The sequence below is a fragment of the Phaethon aethereus genome, assembly GCF_964289735.1.
Source record: "Phaethon aethereus genome assembly, chromosome: 1".
NCBI lineage: Eukaryota > Metazoa > Chordata > Aves > Phaethontiformes > Phaethontidae > Phaethon > Phaethon aethereus.
In genome coordinates this window covers 91,208,333-91,228,382 of record NC_138575.1, presented here as the reverse complement: position 1 = coordinate 91,228,382, position 20,050 = coordinate 91,208,333, and the positions used below count along the sequence as shown (strand labels likewise).

The window sequence follows — 20,050 nt, the reverse complement described above, 5'->3', positions numbered from 1 at the left end:
ACCTTTGTCCCATAGCTGGATAGCTCTGGGCTTCAAGCCATTGTGTCAGATGGGTCTCTGAAGTGCTGTATTTTGGGAGAGTGCTAAAGGTACAGTTGTGTAAATATCTTTTGTGAATTTGAGTAAAATAAATGGAGTTACATGTTTGGGTTAAGATTTTCTAGAATATTTAACATGAGTGTAATAAAGGAGAAAGTTGCCTTGAAGCCAGCCTTTTTTCTGGCCTGATCTATCAAGTGTTTAAATGTTTTTATTGTAGCTCTAAGAAATTCAGGCTGAAGGGGAACTGCGGCTCGTACCTAGTCCAACCTTCTGCTCAGGGTAGGGAAATTAATCTAGTAGATCAACTTTGAAAGATAATTGTTTGAGCAATAGCTGAAATGAACATGTCATTTGTGGAGCTGTGACACTGGGAGGGAAGGCATTTGTACTTACCCAACTGTAAGACTGACCTTCCCCCTTCTATAATCTTTACAGAGAATATCAGTCAGTCAGGTGGTAGTATGGCCTACCAGGTCCAGTTATTTTGCAAGCATGACACAGACAGGGTATTTTTGCTTGTTACTTGTAGATACTAAAATTCCCCGTTCACTGAAAAGCTGCATCTATCCCACTAGCACCTAGGGATTTATTTAAAGTTTCAGCCTTCTCTACAGTTGGAATAATGAGTCAACCAGCCAGAGAGCTATTCTTCAGTATTATATAAAGCAGAAGCTCCTTTTTGTAATGTAATTCTTAATAAATGTGTCCTAAAAGAAAGTCTCCCAAGCCTGGCTTCACATCTAACCTGCCAGGGATGCACATCCAACAAGCAGGTATAAGGACAGTTAGGTATAAAGCAGTAAGGAAAGTGCTCTGAGATTTTAGCAGAAATCCTGCAGCATACTGGACTTTCACCAATCTTCTAAAACAAGACTCACAAATAGACACTTTGCTGACAGCATTAAAAAGTGCAGACAACACTTTCTTTCCTTCTGACATAGTTGGCCACTGCATTTCCTTCCAACTCTCTCCTGAAAAGCACAGAGCCTGCTGCAGAACCACGACTTACATTTTGCCACAGGACACTTCAACAGCCCCACAGTGAGCTTGAGCTCATGAAGAACAAGAGAAGCTTTTTGAATTCAATGGAGTGTAATTTATTGAGAGATTTTAAACATCTCTGCCCCTATTACCATTATTGCCCTTCCCTCACACATAAGCAGTTTTTCCTCAGGCTGGAAAAAATGAGCTTTTCTCAGCAAGTTGTTGTAGTTGCTGAAGAATTCTTGTGCTTTTAATGAGAAAAGACTATCCTGTTCCTTTTGAATTCATGCCAACATTGGCAGTGGTAGGTAGCCTTCCCCCTACAACAAATAAGAAGTTTAGGAATATTTGCAAGAACAAAATTTTTTTTCAGGAGACATAGTTCCTTCCACTGGACCAGCCCAAACAAGGACACTTTTGCGAAAATGTCCCAGCAGAAAGTGCATAGAAGAACATGAGGACCTGGCCCTTGGCTCAGTCTGTATCTCCGGTCCTCACAAAAGGAAATTCTCACCCAATCAATTGGATGCTGTGAAGAAAAATGTTCTCCTGTGCTACTGAAGTACTCTTTCAAGCAGAGTGCTGGGAGTCATCTGCTGTAAAAGCAACCACAAACAGGATTTGTTGCCATTTCCTATAACCTGCCTGGTATCCACCCTTACGAGATCTTCGGCTGCATGCTGAAATCCACTGTGATGTTGACATATAGAGGGTTACGTTCCACTGAGAGCAGTTTATATGAACAAGAGTTGAGCCCATCTGTTTTCCACGTTCTAGATACCTGACGTAGAAGCTTCATCCTGAGGATAAAGAGGAGAAAAATCTTCACTGACATGCATAGAAGAGTTCTGAGCTCTTTGCCACCACTAGCAAACTTAAAGAGGCAGAGCTACAGCCATTCTTTAACTTTGGAAGTTTCTAAGGAACATCACCCAGTGGATTCTGGGCAGATCTCATGTACAGAACAACAGCTGCCAGCTGTAAACAGTGGTGTCACAGGGGTGTACTCCAGAGCCTCTGGGTACCACAAAATGCCTATTTGGCCTAGAGCAAAGAACTTGGCCCCTGGGTGCCTGGCTCCTAGCCACACAGCAAGACAAGGAAAGGTGGAACACTGTTTTTGACTCACCTCTCTCCATTCTCCTCATTACCATGGTCTCGTTTGTGGAAGATCATTGTGTATCTGGCTACATCAGCAGATGGCCTCACCACTCTCATCTTCTGCATCTCAACCCTGGAAGAAACAATAGTGCCATAAGCAAGACATCACCTGTAACAAGCTCTTGAGGAAAAAAAACCCAACATTTGGAGACTTCATCTCTTCTAGAGGCCATCAAAGCAAGCACACAGAACTGTACAAAACTCATCTTCATCTCCTCCACAACCCATTTTGCCAGAGAAAATGGGCTTCAGAGTTGTGTTTCTGGAGAACAGGTCCAGTAGGGTGACAGATACCCCTTTCTTTTGAGCAGAAGCAGGTAGCTACTACAGTACAGATCACGTAGACCTTTAAGCACACATTATACAACAGTACATTTCAATTAGTATTATCTGGTCTAGTTTGTACTGTCCTGTATTAAGCCTAGAAGGTCTGTAGCAAGATTCTACACATTGTGCAACAAGTTCATCTCTACTCCTGCAATAAAGCCCCTATACTTGATAGTTCTCCACTTAAAAAAAGATTGTTTTCTTTTTTAAATACTTGGCCCACAGCTGCAAAATTTTTATTTGTTGACATGAAGAAAAATTTCTTTCCAAGAGCAGTGCCAGAAACACTAAGCCCCATGCATAGATTTAAGTGTCTGACATCAGGCACTTGGTTGAAGCTTTTAGCCTTAAGCGTATCTGTGGAACACAACAATTTTGCTTTGCCAGCAGAAAGGGTTATCTTCATGATAACAGAATTAAGGAATAGCCCAGTGCTAGTCACATTAGCAGCTGAAAGAGCAATAAGAAACCAAGAACTGAAGAAGCTGACCCCTACAGCTTTCCAGTGACTGTCTGTAGCAGTAAATTATCAAATAAATGATCTGAAAATCTCTTTGCACTCCACACCTTAGGAAGGGGCCCAAAAGAGACCATCACATTTAGCACAGAGGCACAAGAGAAGTACCTAGAGCACTCAGGCCCCGAGTTCTTGTAGATACCGAAGGGGATGCTGCCATCTGCTGTCTTGGCAGAGGAAGGCTGCGAGGATCTCCGTACAACAACCCGCCAACACAGCAAGCTTCCCATTACCTACCCGCCGCAAACTCTGTAACCAGCCCAGTCCAAGATCTACCCAAGAGGAAAGGCATGGGCCAAGGCCAGCTGCAGTGTGTACTCTGGGTCACACGATTTGGTTTCCACACCAAGAACACAACAGCTGCAAAGTTATGAGGTGCCACTTGCGTGGCATCGCTTTGCCATGCCACAAAAGCATCACTTTTGATTCCAACCACTTGCAAACATTGTGGAGACCCTCAGTAAATCCTGCTGAACTGCTGCACTGCTGGTTCTCTGCTGCCCACAGGAACATTTGAAAGAACACCCTTATCACCTTTGTTCGCTCATTAACTATGACACTTCTCAAGAAGCTGAGGAATAAGATGGTACCAAACTATCCCCTATGACTACAAAAGCCAGCTCCCAAGAGGTCACAGAGAAGAAGCTGGTGTATCTAGCTAGGGGTAGAGAGACACAAAAAGTTGTGATTAAGAAGGGACAGAAATCCATGTCATTGTCAGACCTTTTAGATTTCTTGAGATACAGCTGAACTGACCCAGAGAAAAACTTCCATTTGGAAATTTCTAACTTTAACACAATTGATTTCACCAGTATAATTATTTAATATCACCAGGGGTATGAATTTTATGTCCTCCAAATGTTTGTTTGCATATTTAAGCCATTGAAAAGGATAAACACTTAAGAATGACAGAGTACGCCCAAGTTACAAACTGACAGGCTCTGCCAGCAGAGCTTGCAGGTTTGTGAAGTTGTGTTGTTGGGTTTTTTTCCTTCCTTCACTACCAGCAACGCAGGATTAGAGGTTTCCTCCTAGGCAAAGGGCAAAAGAGCAACATAAAACCTTCATTGACTTCTTTGTCCCACTAAACCTCTCCAACTAACAAGTTTCTCCTACTTTGACAGGCATGTCTGCAAAACTAGTTTTCACAAGACCAAAGTACATATGAACATACATGCAGTCTTTCTAAAATTCAAGTTATTCACTATATTATCTATAACCACCACCACCCACATAAAAACTAAGCCCTGCTTGGAGCAAACCATGGTAGTCAATGAATGCAAAAATACCCAATCTCACCAAAACACTCCCACACTCTTGCAAAGTATTGGAACTCAATACATTTATGTCTCTTTGGCAAATCACACTCCAAAGACTTCAATCTTATTATTTCAGAAATTGGTTATAACCAAGCAAGAATACAAATTCTGTGTGGCTGAGACAAAAACAAAATGAACAAACCAAAAAAAACCACAACAAATGCCACACCCAACCAAATAAGGCTGTCGGGAGGAGGACCAGGTCTCAGGCAAGCCTAACCTTTTCAAGGAGGAAACCCTTCACAGAACCGCATCTCACACTCCAAATCCCCAAAAAATACTGTTTTGAATTGAAGGCTAGGTGTGAAGTCACATCAATTTTTTTTATTTTTTCAATCAATGCCTCCCTCTCTCACACCCATTTCCCTATAGCCTTTTATTTATTACCTGATTCGCAGGTCGTCATCTTCTCCACCCCAACCCCAGTAGTTGTTAGAGAATCCATTCACCTTGGAAAACTGATCTCTTGTTAGAGCAGTAACACCTCCAAAATATCCCTGGTACCGTAACCTAGAAGTATGCAAGAAGAGAGAACGAAGAATTAAAAGTCAAGTTCTACCAAGAATGAAAATATCACCCTCAAACTCTGGATCTAGACCTGTCTTTCACAGAGTTAAGGGTGCACAAATCCATGGGGGTAGGTCTTGTTCCCCTCCTCACAAAAAGGCGGCCAGAACTCTCCAAGTGAGAGAATGCAGCCTCCTTCAATATTTTTTCTCTCCTTTTACATGACTCCTCTTGCCAGCCAAAAAGGCAATTCACCTCAAGGACTCTAATATCAGAGTAGAAAAGGAACAGAGCTGTGCACTAATATAGCAGAAGCTTTGCAATAATGATGGCAAGCCATCGACTATCTTAGTGCTGAATCTGAAAAACTTGGAATGAAATAGGATCGCAGCAAGAGAGCATGGGCTATGGGATATTGCAGAACCAATTCCAAGGTAAGGTACAGTGCAAGTTACTTAGTAACCCAGTAATGGAGCTCAGCTCTGAAGATTAATTTCTAACTTCTACCTTCCTCCTCCTGGAAACTGCATCTACTTAAAAAAGATATTTACATACCATTCTTATCTATCTTCCAACACCCTTTTGCAATGGCTTTTTATGATACCCTCCTCTTTCCTGGTAAGCATTACAACACAGCCTCTACTACATCACCACTGCCAACTTCAGCACTGATGTGCACATGGCTACAGATTGCATTTTGATTTCTAGATGTATGTGGATCTAGAGATGAACAAATTGCCAGGGCTAGAAAGTATCCATTATGGCAATTTACATGCCAGACAAGCAAAGATGCAATTTTTATTACTATTTCTCATTTACCATGAATCTAATTAGAAAAAAAAACACCACCCCAAAAAACGACCACAGACAACCTCCCTCATAGAATATTTTCCTGCCTGATTTTTGCTCCTGTCATAGCATCACAGGAGAAATGCAGAGGTTGGAAGGGGCCTCTGGAGATCAGCTAGTCCAACCCCTCTGCTCAGAGCAGGGTCTGCTAGAGCAAACTGCTAAGGACCACTTCCATTAGGTTCTGAGCATCTCGAAGGATGGAGACTCCACAATCTCTCTAGGCAGCCTATTCCTGTATTTGATCACCCTCACAGTAAAAAAAAAAAAAAAAAAAAAAATTCACCAAGGAAAAAAAACCCCAAAACACAACACACCAAAACTTTTTTGTATATTTAAATGAAATTTCCTGTATTTCAGTTTGTGCCTGTTGCCTCTTGCCTTTCACTGATAAGGGTCTGGCTCCACCTTCTTTACTCTCTCCATCAGGTATTGACATATTGACAAGATCCCCCTCTGCCTCCTCTGCTCCAGGCTGAACAGTCCCAGCACTCGCAGCCTCTCGACATGTCAGATGTTGCAATCCCTCAATCATCTTCATGACTCGCTCCAGTATGTCCATGCTTTTATTGTGCTAGGGAACCCAGAACTGCACACAGCAGTCCAGGTATTGTCTCAATGGTGCTGAGTAGAAGGGAACAATCACCTCCCTCAACCTGCTGACAACACCCCTCCTCCTAATGCAGCCCCCGATGTTGCTGGCCTTTGTCATGAGGGAACACTGCTGTCACAGACCCTTTTCTGTAAAACTGCTTTCCATACAGCTGGCCTCCAACACCTACTGGTGCAAGGAGTTGCTCCTCTTCAGGTGCAGGACTCTGCATTTTCTCTTTGTTGAACTTTAGATTCCTGTCAGCCACAATCTGCAGCCTGACAGTTCCCAGTACATCAACCGCCCCTCCAAGATTTCCATCTGCTGAAAACTTGCTGAATCTGCCCTATCGTCCAGGTTACTAATGAAGATACTAACCAGTACCAGCGCCAGTATCAAACTCTGGAGTAAACCACTAATTGACTGGCCTCCAGCCAGACTTTGCTCCAATGATTAGAACCCTTTAAGCCCAGCAGTTATGCCAGTTTTCAGTCCATCCTTCATCACTTTTGACAAAGTGGATGTTATGGGAGACAGTGTTGAAAGCCTTCTTAAATCAAGATAAACATTATCCGCTAACTCCTCCCTTGTCCATCAAGCTAGTCAAATCAGAGAAGGCTATCAGGTTGTTCAGGCATGACTTGTGAACAAATCTGCTTCATCACCTTCCCAAGGATTAAAAGGTGAGGTTGACCAGCCTGTATTTCCTCAAATCCTCCTCCTTGCCTGTCCTGAAGATAGAAGTGACGTTTGTTCTCTTCTAGTACTCAGGAACCTTCCCCAGTCATCATGACCTTTCAAAGATAACAGAACAGCCTCGCAATGACAGCAACCAGTTCCCTTAGCACTCATGGATACATCCCACCAGGTCACAGTTTGTTTGAGTATTCCTTAGCTCAATCCTCCTCCACCAAGGGTTAAGTCTTCGTACGTCCAGGCTTTTCTATGGGTATGAGAAGTCTGAGAATCCCGATGGCAAATCTTGCCAGTAAGGACCAGGGCAGAGAAGGCATTGGGTATCCTGGCTGCCTTCTTGTCTTTTGTCACCAGGTCCCCTGCCACACAGCAGGTACACATTTTCCCTACCCTTCCCAGCAGCTGATGTACCTGTCAAAGCCCTTCACATTGCCCTTCACGTTGCTTGCAAGATTTAACTCCAGAGGGGCTTTGGTTTTCCTAACCTCATCCCTGCATGCTTAGACAGCATCTTGTGTGTCCTCACAAGTCACCTGACTCTCCAACTCTTGCATGCTTCCTTCTTCTATTCCAAGTTTTCTCAGGAGATCCTTGTTCATCCATGCAGGCCTCCGTCCACCTTTGCTTGACTACCTGCACCTAAGAATGCACCATTCTTGAGCATGAAGGAGGCAAGCCCTGAAGATCTACCAGATCTCCCGAACCCCTCTTCTCTCCAGGGTCATCCCCCAAGTGATTCTTCCAAGCAGATCCCTGAACAGGAAGTCCAGGGTTGTGGTCCTGGACACCCCTTGTTTGTAAGTATGAAGTTCAGCAGAACACCTCCCTTCATCAGCTCTGATCGCCTGTGTCAGGAAGTTATCATCAATTCACTTCAGGAATTTCCTGGATTACTTGTGCCCTGTTGTGTTGCCCTTCCAGCAGATAGCAGCAGGATGATTAAAGTCTTCCACAAGGACCAGGGCCTGTATACACAAGTCTTCTTCCAGTTGTCTGAAAAACACTTCAACTGTCATTGCTGCGACTGTGATATACTTCCCCAAAAGATGATGTTATCTATATAAACATACAAAAAAAGGACTGTCCTAGGCAGATGCAGTCTCTCACGTGCTCCGAGTTTTTTTCTACTTCTGGCATTTTTACTCTTCCTTGCTCTCTCCCCTCTAGGAGAAGAGATAGAGGAGACCAACCACAAGGTAGCAGAGGCCCTATCAAGTTTTAATTATGCATCACCACCGTGAGACTTCTGCCATGGGTGCTCTAGAAAAATGCAGTGCACAGGTGGAATGGACAACAAGGAGGTCCCATAGACAGTAACAGCAGGGAAGAGCCCTCCCAGCCATGCTTTCAGGCTGTACTGCCAGTCACCAACGCTCCCACATCCCTGCCATTCCAGCAGCCTGGTAGGATTTGGGAACTGACTGCCCACCCACACATCCATATATGCACCCCACTGCTTGCTCATGCATCCTGTAATTCCCCTACACCACTGGAGAGGCAGACACTGAAGGAGCCAGAGTTGTAACCAGGACAGTGCTGCCCACTCACCCTTCCTCAGGCAGAGCTGAATTGGCAGGGTCCAGTCATATCTTGCTCCTAGATGACATCATCTGTAAAAATGCACCTCTGTAACAGTGTTCAACCACCTCTTCCCTGAGGACAAGAGAGTATCAGCTCCTCTGGGATTTTTAAAATTGGACTGAAGAAACCATAGAACAGAAATAGTCATTAGGAAAGAATGTTGTGCTGGTCTCAAGGAAATAGCTTTGCTATGTTAGGATTCCCACTGTTATCTTCAGAGTTTGAATATATAAACCTTTTACTAAAGAATCTAAACCCAAGTTGTAGTTTATATAACTAAACATAGGGTACTTGCTCTCCAGAGGAGAACGCTGCTAAGATTAGCGTAGAGGATATCCCCCTGGAAGAAAAACATGCAAACAACAACAACAACAAAAAAAAAAAAAAAAAAAAAAAAAAACCCCAAGAAACCCATAGAAAACCCACATTCCTGCCCAGGATGTTTTGTGTTAATGCAGATCACGTATGACTTCAGTTTTCTCAATCCCATCTGAGCAACATGTCTCAGTACGCTCACCTCAGCCTAAGCAAAACACTGAGGCCACCCAACTGCGATTTGAACCTGTGGTCTCAGCTCAGTTTCGGTACCATTCTTGAGCTCAGAATCTGAATTCTTTCAGTCATACCCAGGAATTCCCTTGGTAGTGCATTATTACCCCCACTTCACAGATGTGTAAACAGAGGCAGTGACACAGAAAAGGGGTTGGACTAGATGACTTTTAAAGGTCCCTTCCAACCCTAACTATTCTATGATTCTATGAATCTAATTCAAACCACCAGTATGCTAGTGAATACTGATGCAGGGTATTCACAACAAAAACATTTTGTCAGTGTTACACTTTAAAGCCAAAGCTTAAACCTGACCCATAACTAACAGCTCCTTTAGGAGAAACCTGAGGAAATTAGTAGTAAGAAGATCCCTTAGTAAAAAAGGGGGGGGAGGGGGGGGAATCCATCTGCATGCTTAGCTAAGCTAAACACTTGCAGTACCTAAGGCACAGGAGGTGCCTCAAGTTTTATGCCATGTTATTAGCCTGGATTCTATGTGCCTGTCAATTAACCAAAGCAAAGTTGCTGTTGCTTTGGTGCATGACCATCCTGTAGCCCTCTGCATTGTCTCTGCAAGGCACAGTGCTGCAAAAACTTGTCACGAGCCTAGTTCATTTGTGCTTGTTCCTGTTTTCACTGAATAACTGGAAAGTGGGTATATTATTCTGTACAAGAATTTGTACATCCCACCTCTTTCCTCATATATTTAACAAAGGAAACCCAGAAGTGAAGCAGACATTTAGTTCAAAGTACTCTGATATCAGCTTTTGAAAAGCCCACTTCTAATTAATATTTAGAGTGACATGATATAAGAGGTGACTCTTGAAAGAAACACAGTCAATGAAACCACTCTAGTCATTAAATTCACCAAGCACAGGAACAGTTTTTCTCTCTGAGGTGGACTGAACCTGACTTTTAACTTTAAATTATTTATATCCCATTATCACCTAGGGGACCCATTTAAAAATCAGAACAAATCATGTATTAGATGCTGTACAGCCAAATAATTAAAGGGCGCCCTATCTCTTGGCAAATTCTCACACTTGAGCTCTCAATATCAGAAGCTACCTCTCCAACAGCAAAAGCTAAGTGGCAAGTTTTATTAGCACAACAGTAAGATCACACAGTCAAATCACAGGACTAGAAGACTGCAAATGTATTTCTAGCTTTGACAGAAGGTCTTCACACAACCTCGGTCACGTTGCTTTCCTCTCGAAACGCCCTTTACCTCACCTCAGAAACCAGAATTATGACAATGATCATTCATACAGGTGACCATGGAGCTCACTTCAGAGATGTCCATACAATTATCTTTTGTCAGAAGGCACTCCAGACAGGCAGAGTGTTACCACTAGAAATCTGGTAGATACCAGCATACAGCTCCATCAGAAGAGGAACATTATCAGTAACTTGGCATTTCCCAGTTGGTATTCTTTCCATATTCCTGGTTTCTTACCTATATCCAGTATTGTTCCTGCCAACTACAAGGTGCTTTGGTTGTCTGTCACACATGTAAATGTTAAAGTCATTTTCTGGCACCAGATCCACATCATGGAAAATGAAACAGTCCCAGTTCGCTTCTTTTAGGGCCTCTAGGTATCCTACATTCAGCAGTTTAGCTCGATTAAATTTGGTGCTGCCAGCCTGTGGAAGAGAATGGAAAAAACCTCTGAAGAAAGCATCAAACCTTTTGAACCAGAACTGCTCACGGGCATTTGTTTTCATTGCGTAGTTCGCAACCGCATTCCTGCGTCACAGCCTTTACAGCAGTAACTACACAAAGAGCTACCCCATAACATTAGATACAGCAGAGTGGCAAAGGATGCAAAGTGTTAACAAGTACAGACAGGGATAGGAGAGTCTTCGGTTATCTGGGCACCGGAAGTATGCATGATGCAATTTCACTGCTATTGCTGCTCCTGTCCTGGAGTTCCCATCAGGCTACATAACAAGAGAGATATCAATAAACATTTTAGAAACTGGCACTCCGTACAACCGTGTCAGTAGGGCTTTTTTTAAAACAAACCAACTCAAAAACAAAACACCAAAACATTACTCCCATACTGATTGGTTTATAGATGTCAGAGCACCTGCCACGGGTTATTTATGCTTGTCCACTCTGTTCAGAGGATAGCAAAGCCTAAATAGTTCACTGTATTTCCTTAGGACATACAGTAGGTGGCAGAGTGGGAAATAAAAAGCAGGTGTCTCCATTTTTAACTCCCATCTATAACCTAATTATTATGCTGCACAGGGACTCCCCCTAGCACAGAGCTTCATTTGACTTTTACTAGTCTTCATTGTTTGCTTTTGCTGTAAGTTACTGCATCTTCGCTTTTCAAAAATAAAATTTTTCACCTTTGAGATATACACACACACACACCTGGCAGTCTTGTAAGCTTACCATGTCACCGTTCACTCTGGAGCAACTCTGTGCTTATCTTGTGATTTAATTTTTACTGGGCTGTAGACACATGCCAGCCTGTAGAAAGCTTTCTGCTCTTAAGGACAAGGGGGTGAGTTGCCTGCAGTTCCCACCTAAGAGTCAGAAAGCCAAGCCCTGTGCTCCCAGAAACTGAAAGGACAGCCATGTCCCAGAGCTAGGAACCTGATGTACTTGAAAGAATTAAAAAAGTAATGTTCACGAGTAAGGGGTCATTTGCTAGAAGGTGCCTAGACTGAAAGAGGAAGATGAGAAACTGGCCTCCCCAGACTGAGAGGTTAGCTGTAGGGAAAAAGTAGTTGTATACAAAGCACGTTTTACGGTTCTAAAAAGTAACACTTTGCTCTCAAGCAGCAATTTGTTCACCATCACTAACAGCCATCTGCTCCTGCACAAAGATTTATGGGGTTTATGGATCCATACCTGCAGTTAGGGAAATACAGCCCAGTGCCTGCTCTGAGAAATTGAGAGGGATAATCAACTGCTTGCATTCTCAGTAAGGGAAGGAACATGCTTTCCAAGAAAAGTTTAGATACAATTCACCCAAAATCTATGATGTCAAATTCCTGACTTGTTTTGTTTTAATGTGTCCTGTATATGAGAATATCTGTCAGAAAAATCTTCTTCTCACAATGAAAACGTAGGTTATTGAACAAACAGAACAATTCAGATGACCGGTTAAAGAACACATGGAGAACTTCACTTGTGTCAAGTATCAAACCCATCATAGTTCAGCAGCAACATTTACCATCTGCTGCTGTTCTGTCTCACACATCAGTACAGTCCGCCACCACAACCCACTTCCTGCACAAAGGTAGCCAAAAGACAGATAAAATTGCTTTCCAGAAAGCGCAGTTTTCAATGTTAGACCACATGCTGAACAAATAGCAAAGTTTACTCTCATCTTTCATTGAGGAGGAAATTGTCCTCCTTTGTTTCATGGAAGAACACCACTGACGACAAGACAAACTTAGGTTGCGAAAGAAGTTGTTCACCCTTTAGGGATTACAAACTCACATTTTTTTCAGCACTGCACTCATGTATGCACACGTTTGTGCAGAGAAACATGATTTCAAGTTACAAGTAGTGCATAAAGAAGAGATCTGGAGTATGGTCTTCAATGGCTCACAAAGAAAAGTTTAAGCCTATTTGTTAATCTTCCTCCAAAGTAAACTGTTTATTTTAATAGTTAAACCCTGTTTTTAACTATTCCTTTCCTCAAAAGATACTTAAAACAACTAATGAGATCACAAATGTTGAGTGAAAATGGATTTACCACAGAAGAGAGTTTTGTTAGGCCCACTTTCCAGTTTGGGTATGCCTATCTACATGGAAATGCTAAGCAAAAGTTTCCAGTCTTCCAAGTAAAAACTCTCATAGAACAAGTTCAGGCTCAACGTTGCTGCTCACATCAGACAAAACTTTCATAGTCCTGTATTACTTTTTGCTAACATGACAACAGCTGTTCTCCACCTCACATATTTCAATAAAGAACTATGCCCATTCTCCCAATGATTTTTGCTCACCACTGCTTGCTAGCTGGAATGAGCCATTACATGTACAATTACAGTACATACTAATGCAGAAAAAAAGCCTCCATTTTGCCACTCTACAGGCCACATGATGACTCTAAACATGAAAGAACAGTCTATTCCAACTGGAAGTATATATCCTGCCATGACTTTTGTTACTGTTCTGCTGTGCCATTGAGCAAAAGTGTAAGCTTTCACCTAGAATGCACTGCCTCATACTGGTTAATTGACTCTAGCCTCTTTAAACTGAAGGGAAGAAAAACTCTAATTTATCACCTTTTTCTCCTGCTGTCTGAAAAATCTCTTTAGAGTCAAAGCACAACACATAAGTAAATGACAGTAAAAGAAACCAAACACAATAAAAGAAAAACACAACATGTTACAAAAGAAATCTCTACTGCTTTTAGCTCATGTGACCAGACCATAAGCACCTTAGATGAAAGACAATATGGCACAAGTCTGTATGCTCAAATTTTAGCCACTGACTCAGCAGAGCTAGAAAGAAGGCAAATGAAGAAATTAATAAAACTTTTGGGAACCAAATGCGCTGCCATGACTACTTCCCACAGCCCTTGCTGAGCAAGTAAAGCACCTACAAGCTATAGCTGGCATGTTTAGTTTGAGACAGCAGAAGCAAGTACAAACACGATACATGCAGATTACTAAGCACAACAGCCAGCAAGCAGATAGGAGGGAAAAGTGAGATACAAACTGAGGCCTTCGATCCAAACACCACCAAATTTGAAGACAGAAGACGTCAGCCTACTTACGTATGTGTATACTGCAAGAGAATTCAGTTGCATTAGTAATGCAAAAGATACTTACCTTGAACATTAACTCAGAAATAGTAAGTTACACTGAGAAATGGACACCAGTTAAAGACACTGTTTGTGAAGACTTCCGAGCTTTGCTACCAGCAATGGCTGCATGCACTGCTGCATCCCTCTGCAAGTAGAAGTGTTCAACACAGGCTTGGGAGACTGATGGTAGACAGCAGAGGCTGCAGCATGCATCTCCTCAGACTGCAGAGCACTGACATCATCCCCACCCAAACACATCTCTGCACTGTTGCCTCACCTGGTGAATAACGTAGATGCCGTAGTCCAGCTGCTGCCTCTGTAGGAAGGGGTGGAGGTGCTCCAGGAGGTACAGCAGATGCTTTTCTCGATTGCGGTGTGGGATGAGGATGGCCACGTGCTGCAATGCTGAGCACTCCGTAGGGTGATATCGGCCCTCGGCTACCTGAGGGTTCTCCTTTTGCACTTCTTCTAGTGTGAGAGATGCTTTGAAGGTGAGTTTGCTGGCACCTCCTGTAGGAGAAGCACAAGAAGCTTTCCGGAGCTATTTCTTGGTTGTGCCTAGTGGAGTCACCTTATGAGGCACTCTAACTAGCATAAGAAACCCAGGTTCACGCCCCAATTGTTTCCCTGCCTTTCCAAGTGAAAAGTAGTGCTACAAGGACATTACGTGGGCAGTGGGAGGAGAGGATATCAAATGTTTAGTTGCTTAAACTGATTATAGAGTAATGATGATTAATAAATTAAAAAAATAAAAATCAAGAGAAGTTCCCCTACTGCAGCAGGCTTGGCCAGAAATGGCTGCCAGGGCAAAGCAGAGAAGGAAGTGGAAAGAGACATAGGACTGCGGCTATGAAAAGTTATCTCTACTTAAAGCATGAACAAAAGCATCAAATGCTTAGGGCTATAAATTTGTAAGATAAAATGTTGCCAAGGTTCTTTGTAGCCAAATGAAATTTCCTTCACTTCTGTTGCACTGAGCTATCATTCTAGCCCCTCCAGACTCAAAACCCATGAGAGAGAACAATGCAGGCAACTGTGATGGCTGCAGCCAAAGTGCATTTACTTAAGCAAATACATCCTGGGGGCAGGGGTGGAGATATACAGCTAGACAGCAGCTTTTTGGACTACATCAGGGATGAGGGAAGAATCCAGCCTGCCAAGAAAATCCCTAATCAGGTTCACAAAAAGGAAGAGGAAGAAGACAATGACATGGTACTGCAAAGCAGAAGCCTGGTGCTGCCAGCAATAACAAGACAAAAAAAGTGGACTAATAAAAATGGCCAAACCAAGGAAACAGTCACCTATTTGAACCTTCACCATAAGTAGTTCTAACCCCAGCGCAGCTGTGAAGTCCTTAAATTGTCAATACAGAGACACAAAAGTACATCTAATAATGAAAAGGCAAAAAATTGAGGGAAGGTAAAAAGACTTGTGGTTGAGATGAAGATAGTTTAAAAAAAAAAGAAAAAGCTGCGTGCATGAGCAAGGCAAAAAGAGAAATTCATGCATTACTTCCCATTGGCAGGCAGATGTCCAGCCACACCCTGGAAGCAGGCCTTCAGCACGTATGGCAATTGTTGGGAAGACAAACGCCATAACCTTGAACATGCACACCCCCTCCTCCATTTCCTGAGCTTTTATTTTCCACTGTAAGTGAAGATCAGGTTCGAGACGACCTGAGGAACCTGAACATGCATAAGTCTTATGGAACCTGATGAGATGCATCCCAGAGTCCTGAGGGAATTGGCTGATGTAGTTGCCAAGCCACTCTCCATGATATTTGAAAAGTCATGGCACTCAGGTGAAGTGCCTTGTGATGGGAGAGAGGGAAACGTTGCACCCATTTTTTAAAAACTTAGCAAGGACCACCTTGGGAACTACTGACCTGTCAGCCTCACCTCTGTGCCGGGGAAGATCATCCTCCTAGAAGCTATGCTAAAGCACATGGAGGACAGGGAGGCGACTTAAGACAGCCAGCATGGTTTCACCATGGGTAAGTCCTGCCTGATCAACCTGGGCCTTCTATGACGGAGTGACCGCATCAGTGGAAGAGCTACCGATGTTGTCTATCTGGACTTCTGCAAGGCCTCTGACATGGTCCCTCACAACATCCTTCTTTCTAAATTGGAGAGAGATGGATTTGATGGGTGGACTGTTTGGTGGATGAGGAATTGGTTGGATGGTCGCATCCAGAGGGTAGTGGTCAATGGCTCAATGTCCAGATGGAGACTGGTGACGAGTGGCATCCCTCAGGGATCCATACTGGGACATTTACTCTTTAGTATCTTCATCAATGACATGGACAGTGGAATTGAGTACACCCTCAGCAAATTTGGAGATGACACCAAGCTGAGTGGTGTGGTTGACACGCCTGAGGGACGGGATGCCATCCAGAGGGACCTGGACAAGCTCGAGGAATGGGCCCATGTGAACCTCATGAGGTTCAACAAGGCCAAGTGCAGGGTCCTGCACCTGGGTTGGCGAAACCCCCAGTATCAATACAGGCTGGGGCATGAAGGGATAGAGAGCAGCCCTGCTGAGAAGGACTTGGGGATACTGGTGGATGAAAAGCTGGACATGAGCCGGCAATGTGTGCTCGCAGCCCAGAAGGACAACCATAGCCTGGGCTGCATCAAAAGCAGCATGGCCAGCAGGTTGAGGGAGGTGATTGTGCCCCTCTCCTCTGCTCTGGTGAGGCCCCATCTGAAGTACTGCATCCAGCTCTGGAGCCCTCAGCACAGGAAAGACATGGACCTGTTTGATCATTTTTGTGGCCCTCATGGCTGCGCTCTGAGGGATGAAATACCTTTCCTATGAGGAAAGGCCGAGAGAGTTGGGGTTGTTCAGCCTGGAGAAGAGAAGGCTCTGGAGAGACCTTATGGCAGCTTTCCAGTACTTAAAGGGGACTTATAAGAAAGATGGGGACAGACTTTTTAGCAGGGCCTGTTGCAACAGGACAAGGGGTAATGGTCTTAAACTAAAAGAAGGTAGATTTAGACTACATCTAAGGAAGAAATTTTTCACAGTGAGGGTGGTGAAACACTGGCACAGGTTGCCCAGAGAGGTGGTAGATGCCCCATCTCTGGAAACATTCAAGGTCCGCTTGGACAGAGCTCTGAGCAACCTGATCTAGTTGAAGATGTCCCTGCTCATTGCAGGGGGGTTGGACTAGATGACCTTTAAAGGTCCCCTCCAACCCAAACTGTTCCATGATTCTATGATTTATTGCTGAGCATGATAAATGGTATGATCATATGGTATGGAATACCCCTTCAGTCATTTGTGGTCAGCTGTCCCAGCTGTGTCCACTCCCAACCTCTTGCCCAACCCCAGCCTACCAGATTTTAGGGGGCCAGGGAAGAAACAAACCTTCAACAGCGTGCGAACGCTGTTTACCAGTAGCCAAGTCACCAGTGCGTTACTAAAGATGTTTTAGCTACAAATGCAAAGAACAGCACCATACAGGCTGCTATCTCTGCCAGACCCAGCACAGGCACTCTGTGTCACAAGTCGCTTCCTCACCGAGAAGTGCTTACTGCAACTCATTGTGTTATATTTGTTTCACAGGAAAAGTGCCTAGCTATTAAACAGCTAGGAAGAAAACCAAGTCAGCAGTACCAAAGCAGATGTAACTTGTTAGAAAGGAGGAAAGGACCGTCACTTACGCAGGTACGGAGACAGAGCTGGGCAGTGACCCTGAAATGGCTTCACCATGGAAACTTTTGCAATTGATTCAATCTTCTCTTCCTTTTGACTGTCCTCCTTTCTGAAATCCTCCACCATGCTCTTAGCTTTAAAAATTTCCTGTCTGGAGTCCACAAAGTAACTGAACGTGGCCCATAGCACCATCAAACACAAAGTGACAAGCACCAACACTTTGAACTTATAGAAGAGATGAAAGACATACAAGCTGAAGGCCATGGCTCTCCCTGATCCACAAACTGCTTCCTCTGCTCTGACGACGAGGCAGGCCACTGCGCAGCCAGTGGGGATGAAACCAAAGTTCCTGAGAAGAACGTCACAGTAAGGAAGGAAAGCTGGAGGTAGGGAGGGCTGCCACACTTTCTCCAGTTTTGGAACTCAGGGAGCCATGGTGCTGTTTTCTCTTCAAATGTCTGAAAATACAACTTAACGTGGACAAAAAAAAAAAAAAAAAAAAAAAAAAAGATAATTAGTTTCTACAACCCTCCACTGCTGTACTTTCATAGAATTAATGAAAAGAGCTTATGACAAAACATGAAAGAAATAGCAAGCATGAACTACTGGTCAGAAACTAAGACACTGAGCTTTGGTCCTAGGTCAGCCACAAACCAGCTGCATGATTTCAGGCAAATCACTTTCCTGCTTTGTTCTCCACTCCCAGTCCAGCCCCATCGCCCGAAAGAGAAAATGTCCACTACACACACCCCCAGTTTCACACCCCCAGTTTATGCTCTGCAACAGTTGCGTACTGGAAGTCAGCAATAAGATATATGAACAATCTGAGAACAGTAAACACTGTGGACCCCATGAATAATATTATCCTGCAATTATTACATCAAAGGCCTTATAATTTGCTCATCTAAACTTTACTTGCAAGTTTCTATAGAATAATCTAAATTGTTGCCTTTCATAACCCCTCAGCTACTGTGCAGCGTTCAGCATGTGAAGCACTTCCCCCAAGGGAGGTAATCTCTCCACAATAAACCAAGGGCATCACTGCACAAAGCATGTGCATGAGGAGGGAATTTCCTTTACCACCACCCAACCCAAATATGTTCCAGATTAACCTGGGCTGCAAAGGACAACATAAAGTTAAGATACTGAACTTAACATGCAGGGAATGACTATCAACAGGTGTTTGCTAAGAATCAATTTACTAAATTCATAGCCTCCCACTTTATGAGAAATGGTCTGCATTCTTAAAAAAAAAACAATTGCTTACTCTGATGCACAGACTAGGGCAAATGGGCTGTCCCCCCAGGAAATTTTTTTTTCTGTAAATAAAATAAAAAATTAAAAATGAACTATCCATAGAAAAAGACAAAACAAAACATCAGGAATCAATCGGCAGTATTAGTCAGAAGAGCAAGCTTCTGAAATACTTTCTTTTTTTTTAAATATCAGGAAGAGTATGCAGGTTTAAAATTGATACGGTACAAGGATGTTAAATTATGAACATAAACTCTGAACTTACTGCACCAACCTTATTTCTACCTACCTCCCCTCCTATGCACTTAGGCGAAATCTCACACATACCAATTTCCTTTGTCAGCTTTGCGAGACTCCTTTATAAGCAGATGTTACTAAAAGTTCACAGTACTTGTCTCTGACAAATACTCAGATTGTACTACCCTCAGTGTGAATTGTTTCACGTAAGTAAAACCACATCTTCACTGAGTTCTTTGGCAGCAACAGAATGTTGCTCTCGCTTAAAATAAACTTGAGCACTTCAACAGAGCAGCATAAATATGTATGCATGATCACAACAATTAGTCACTTTCAGCTCATCACAACAAACATGCAGAAGGGCATAATTCCTGTTTCATAAACTTGCAGCTTGGTATTTTGATGTATTTCAAAAGGTATAAAGCATGGAGACATTTGGGGTATTTTAAATAGAAAAACATACACGAATCAATTTATCCATCAATTTACCTTATGTTATTACTTCATAGGTTAAAAGGTATTAGTTTTTTTCCCCCCCAAGACACAAGAACAGCATGTGCAGAGAAAGGCATGTCTGATTCTACTAACAAACAATAAAGAACCATACCCTTATGAATGAAGGTAACTGAAAAACAGAATGAAGAGCTGGCACTTTTATGACTTCCACCAAAAATGGAGAACTCATGAACTTAAGAGGACGGTAACTGGAAATAAAAGGACAAGCAAGAGGTTACCCCCCAAGAAAAACTTGCCTGTCAGAGAAATTAAAGGAAAATTTGATCATTGTCCCTCTGGAGAATGTTGCTTTACTATTTCACACTAGGACCCTTCATTTGAAAAAGTGATCTTTCACCAGCAAGCTTACAATACCTGGATTGCTAAGACAGGCAGCTAACCCAGAGTCAAGAACACCAGAATTTGGGCCTTGTTAAAAAGGGAGGGGCGGGGGAAAAAAAGAGTTAGGCCCAGGGCCTGCTGTTAAAAAGCCACACTTTGAGTATAA

The 20,050-nt window shown here is 43.1% G+C and overlaps 1 protein-coding gene across 1 annotated transcript; it reads right to left on the bottom strand.

The window, feature by feature from the left end:
* Nucleotides 1-1,684: 1,684 nt before the first annotated feature.
* Nucleotides 1,685-19,405, bottom strand: B4GALT4 (beta-1,4-galactosyltransferase 4; the record flags this gene model as incomplete). Its single annotated transcript, XM_081996500.1, has 6 exons — nucleotides 17,565-19,405; nucleotides 14,177-14,409; nucleotides 10,581-10,768; nucleotides 4,738-4,860; nucleotides 2,156-2,260; nucleotides 1,685-1,826 (listed from the first exon to the last, which is right to left on the bottom strand). The coding sequence occupies exons 1-6, from the start codon at nucleotides 17,818-17,820 to the stop codon at nucleotides 1,685-1,687; spliced, it is 1,047 nt and encodes a 348-aa protein (XP_081852626.1). The 5' UTR covers nucleotides 17,821-19,405.
* Nucleotides 19,406-20,050: the final 645 nt, after the last annotated feature.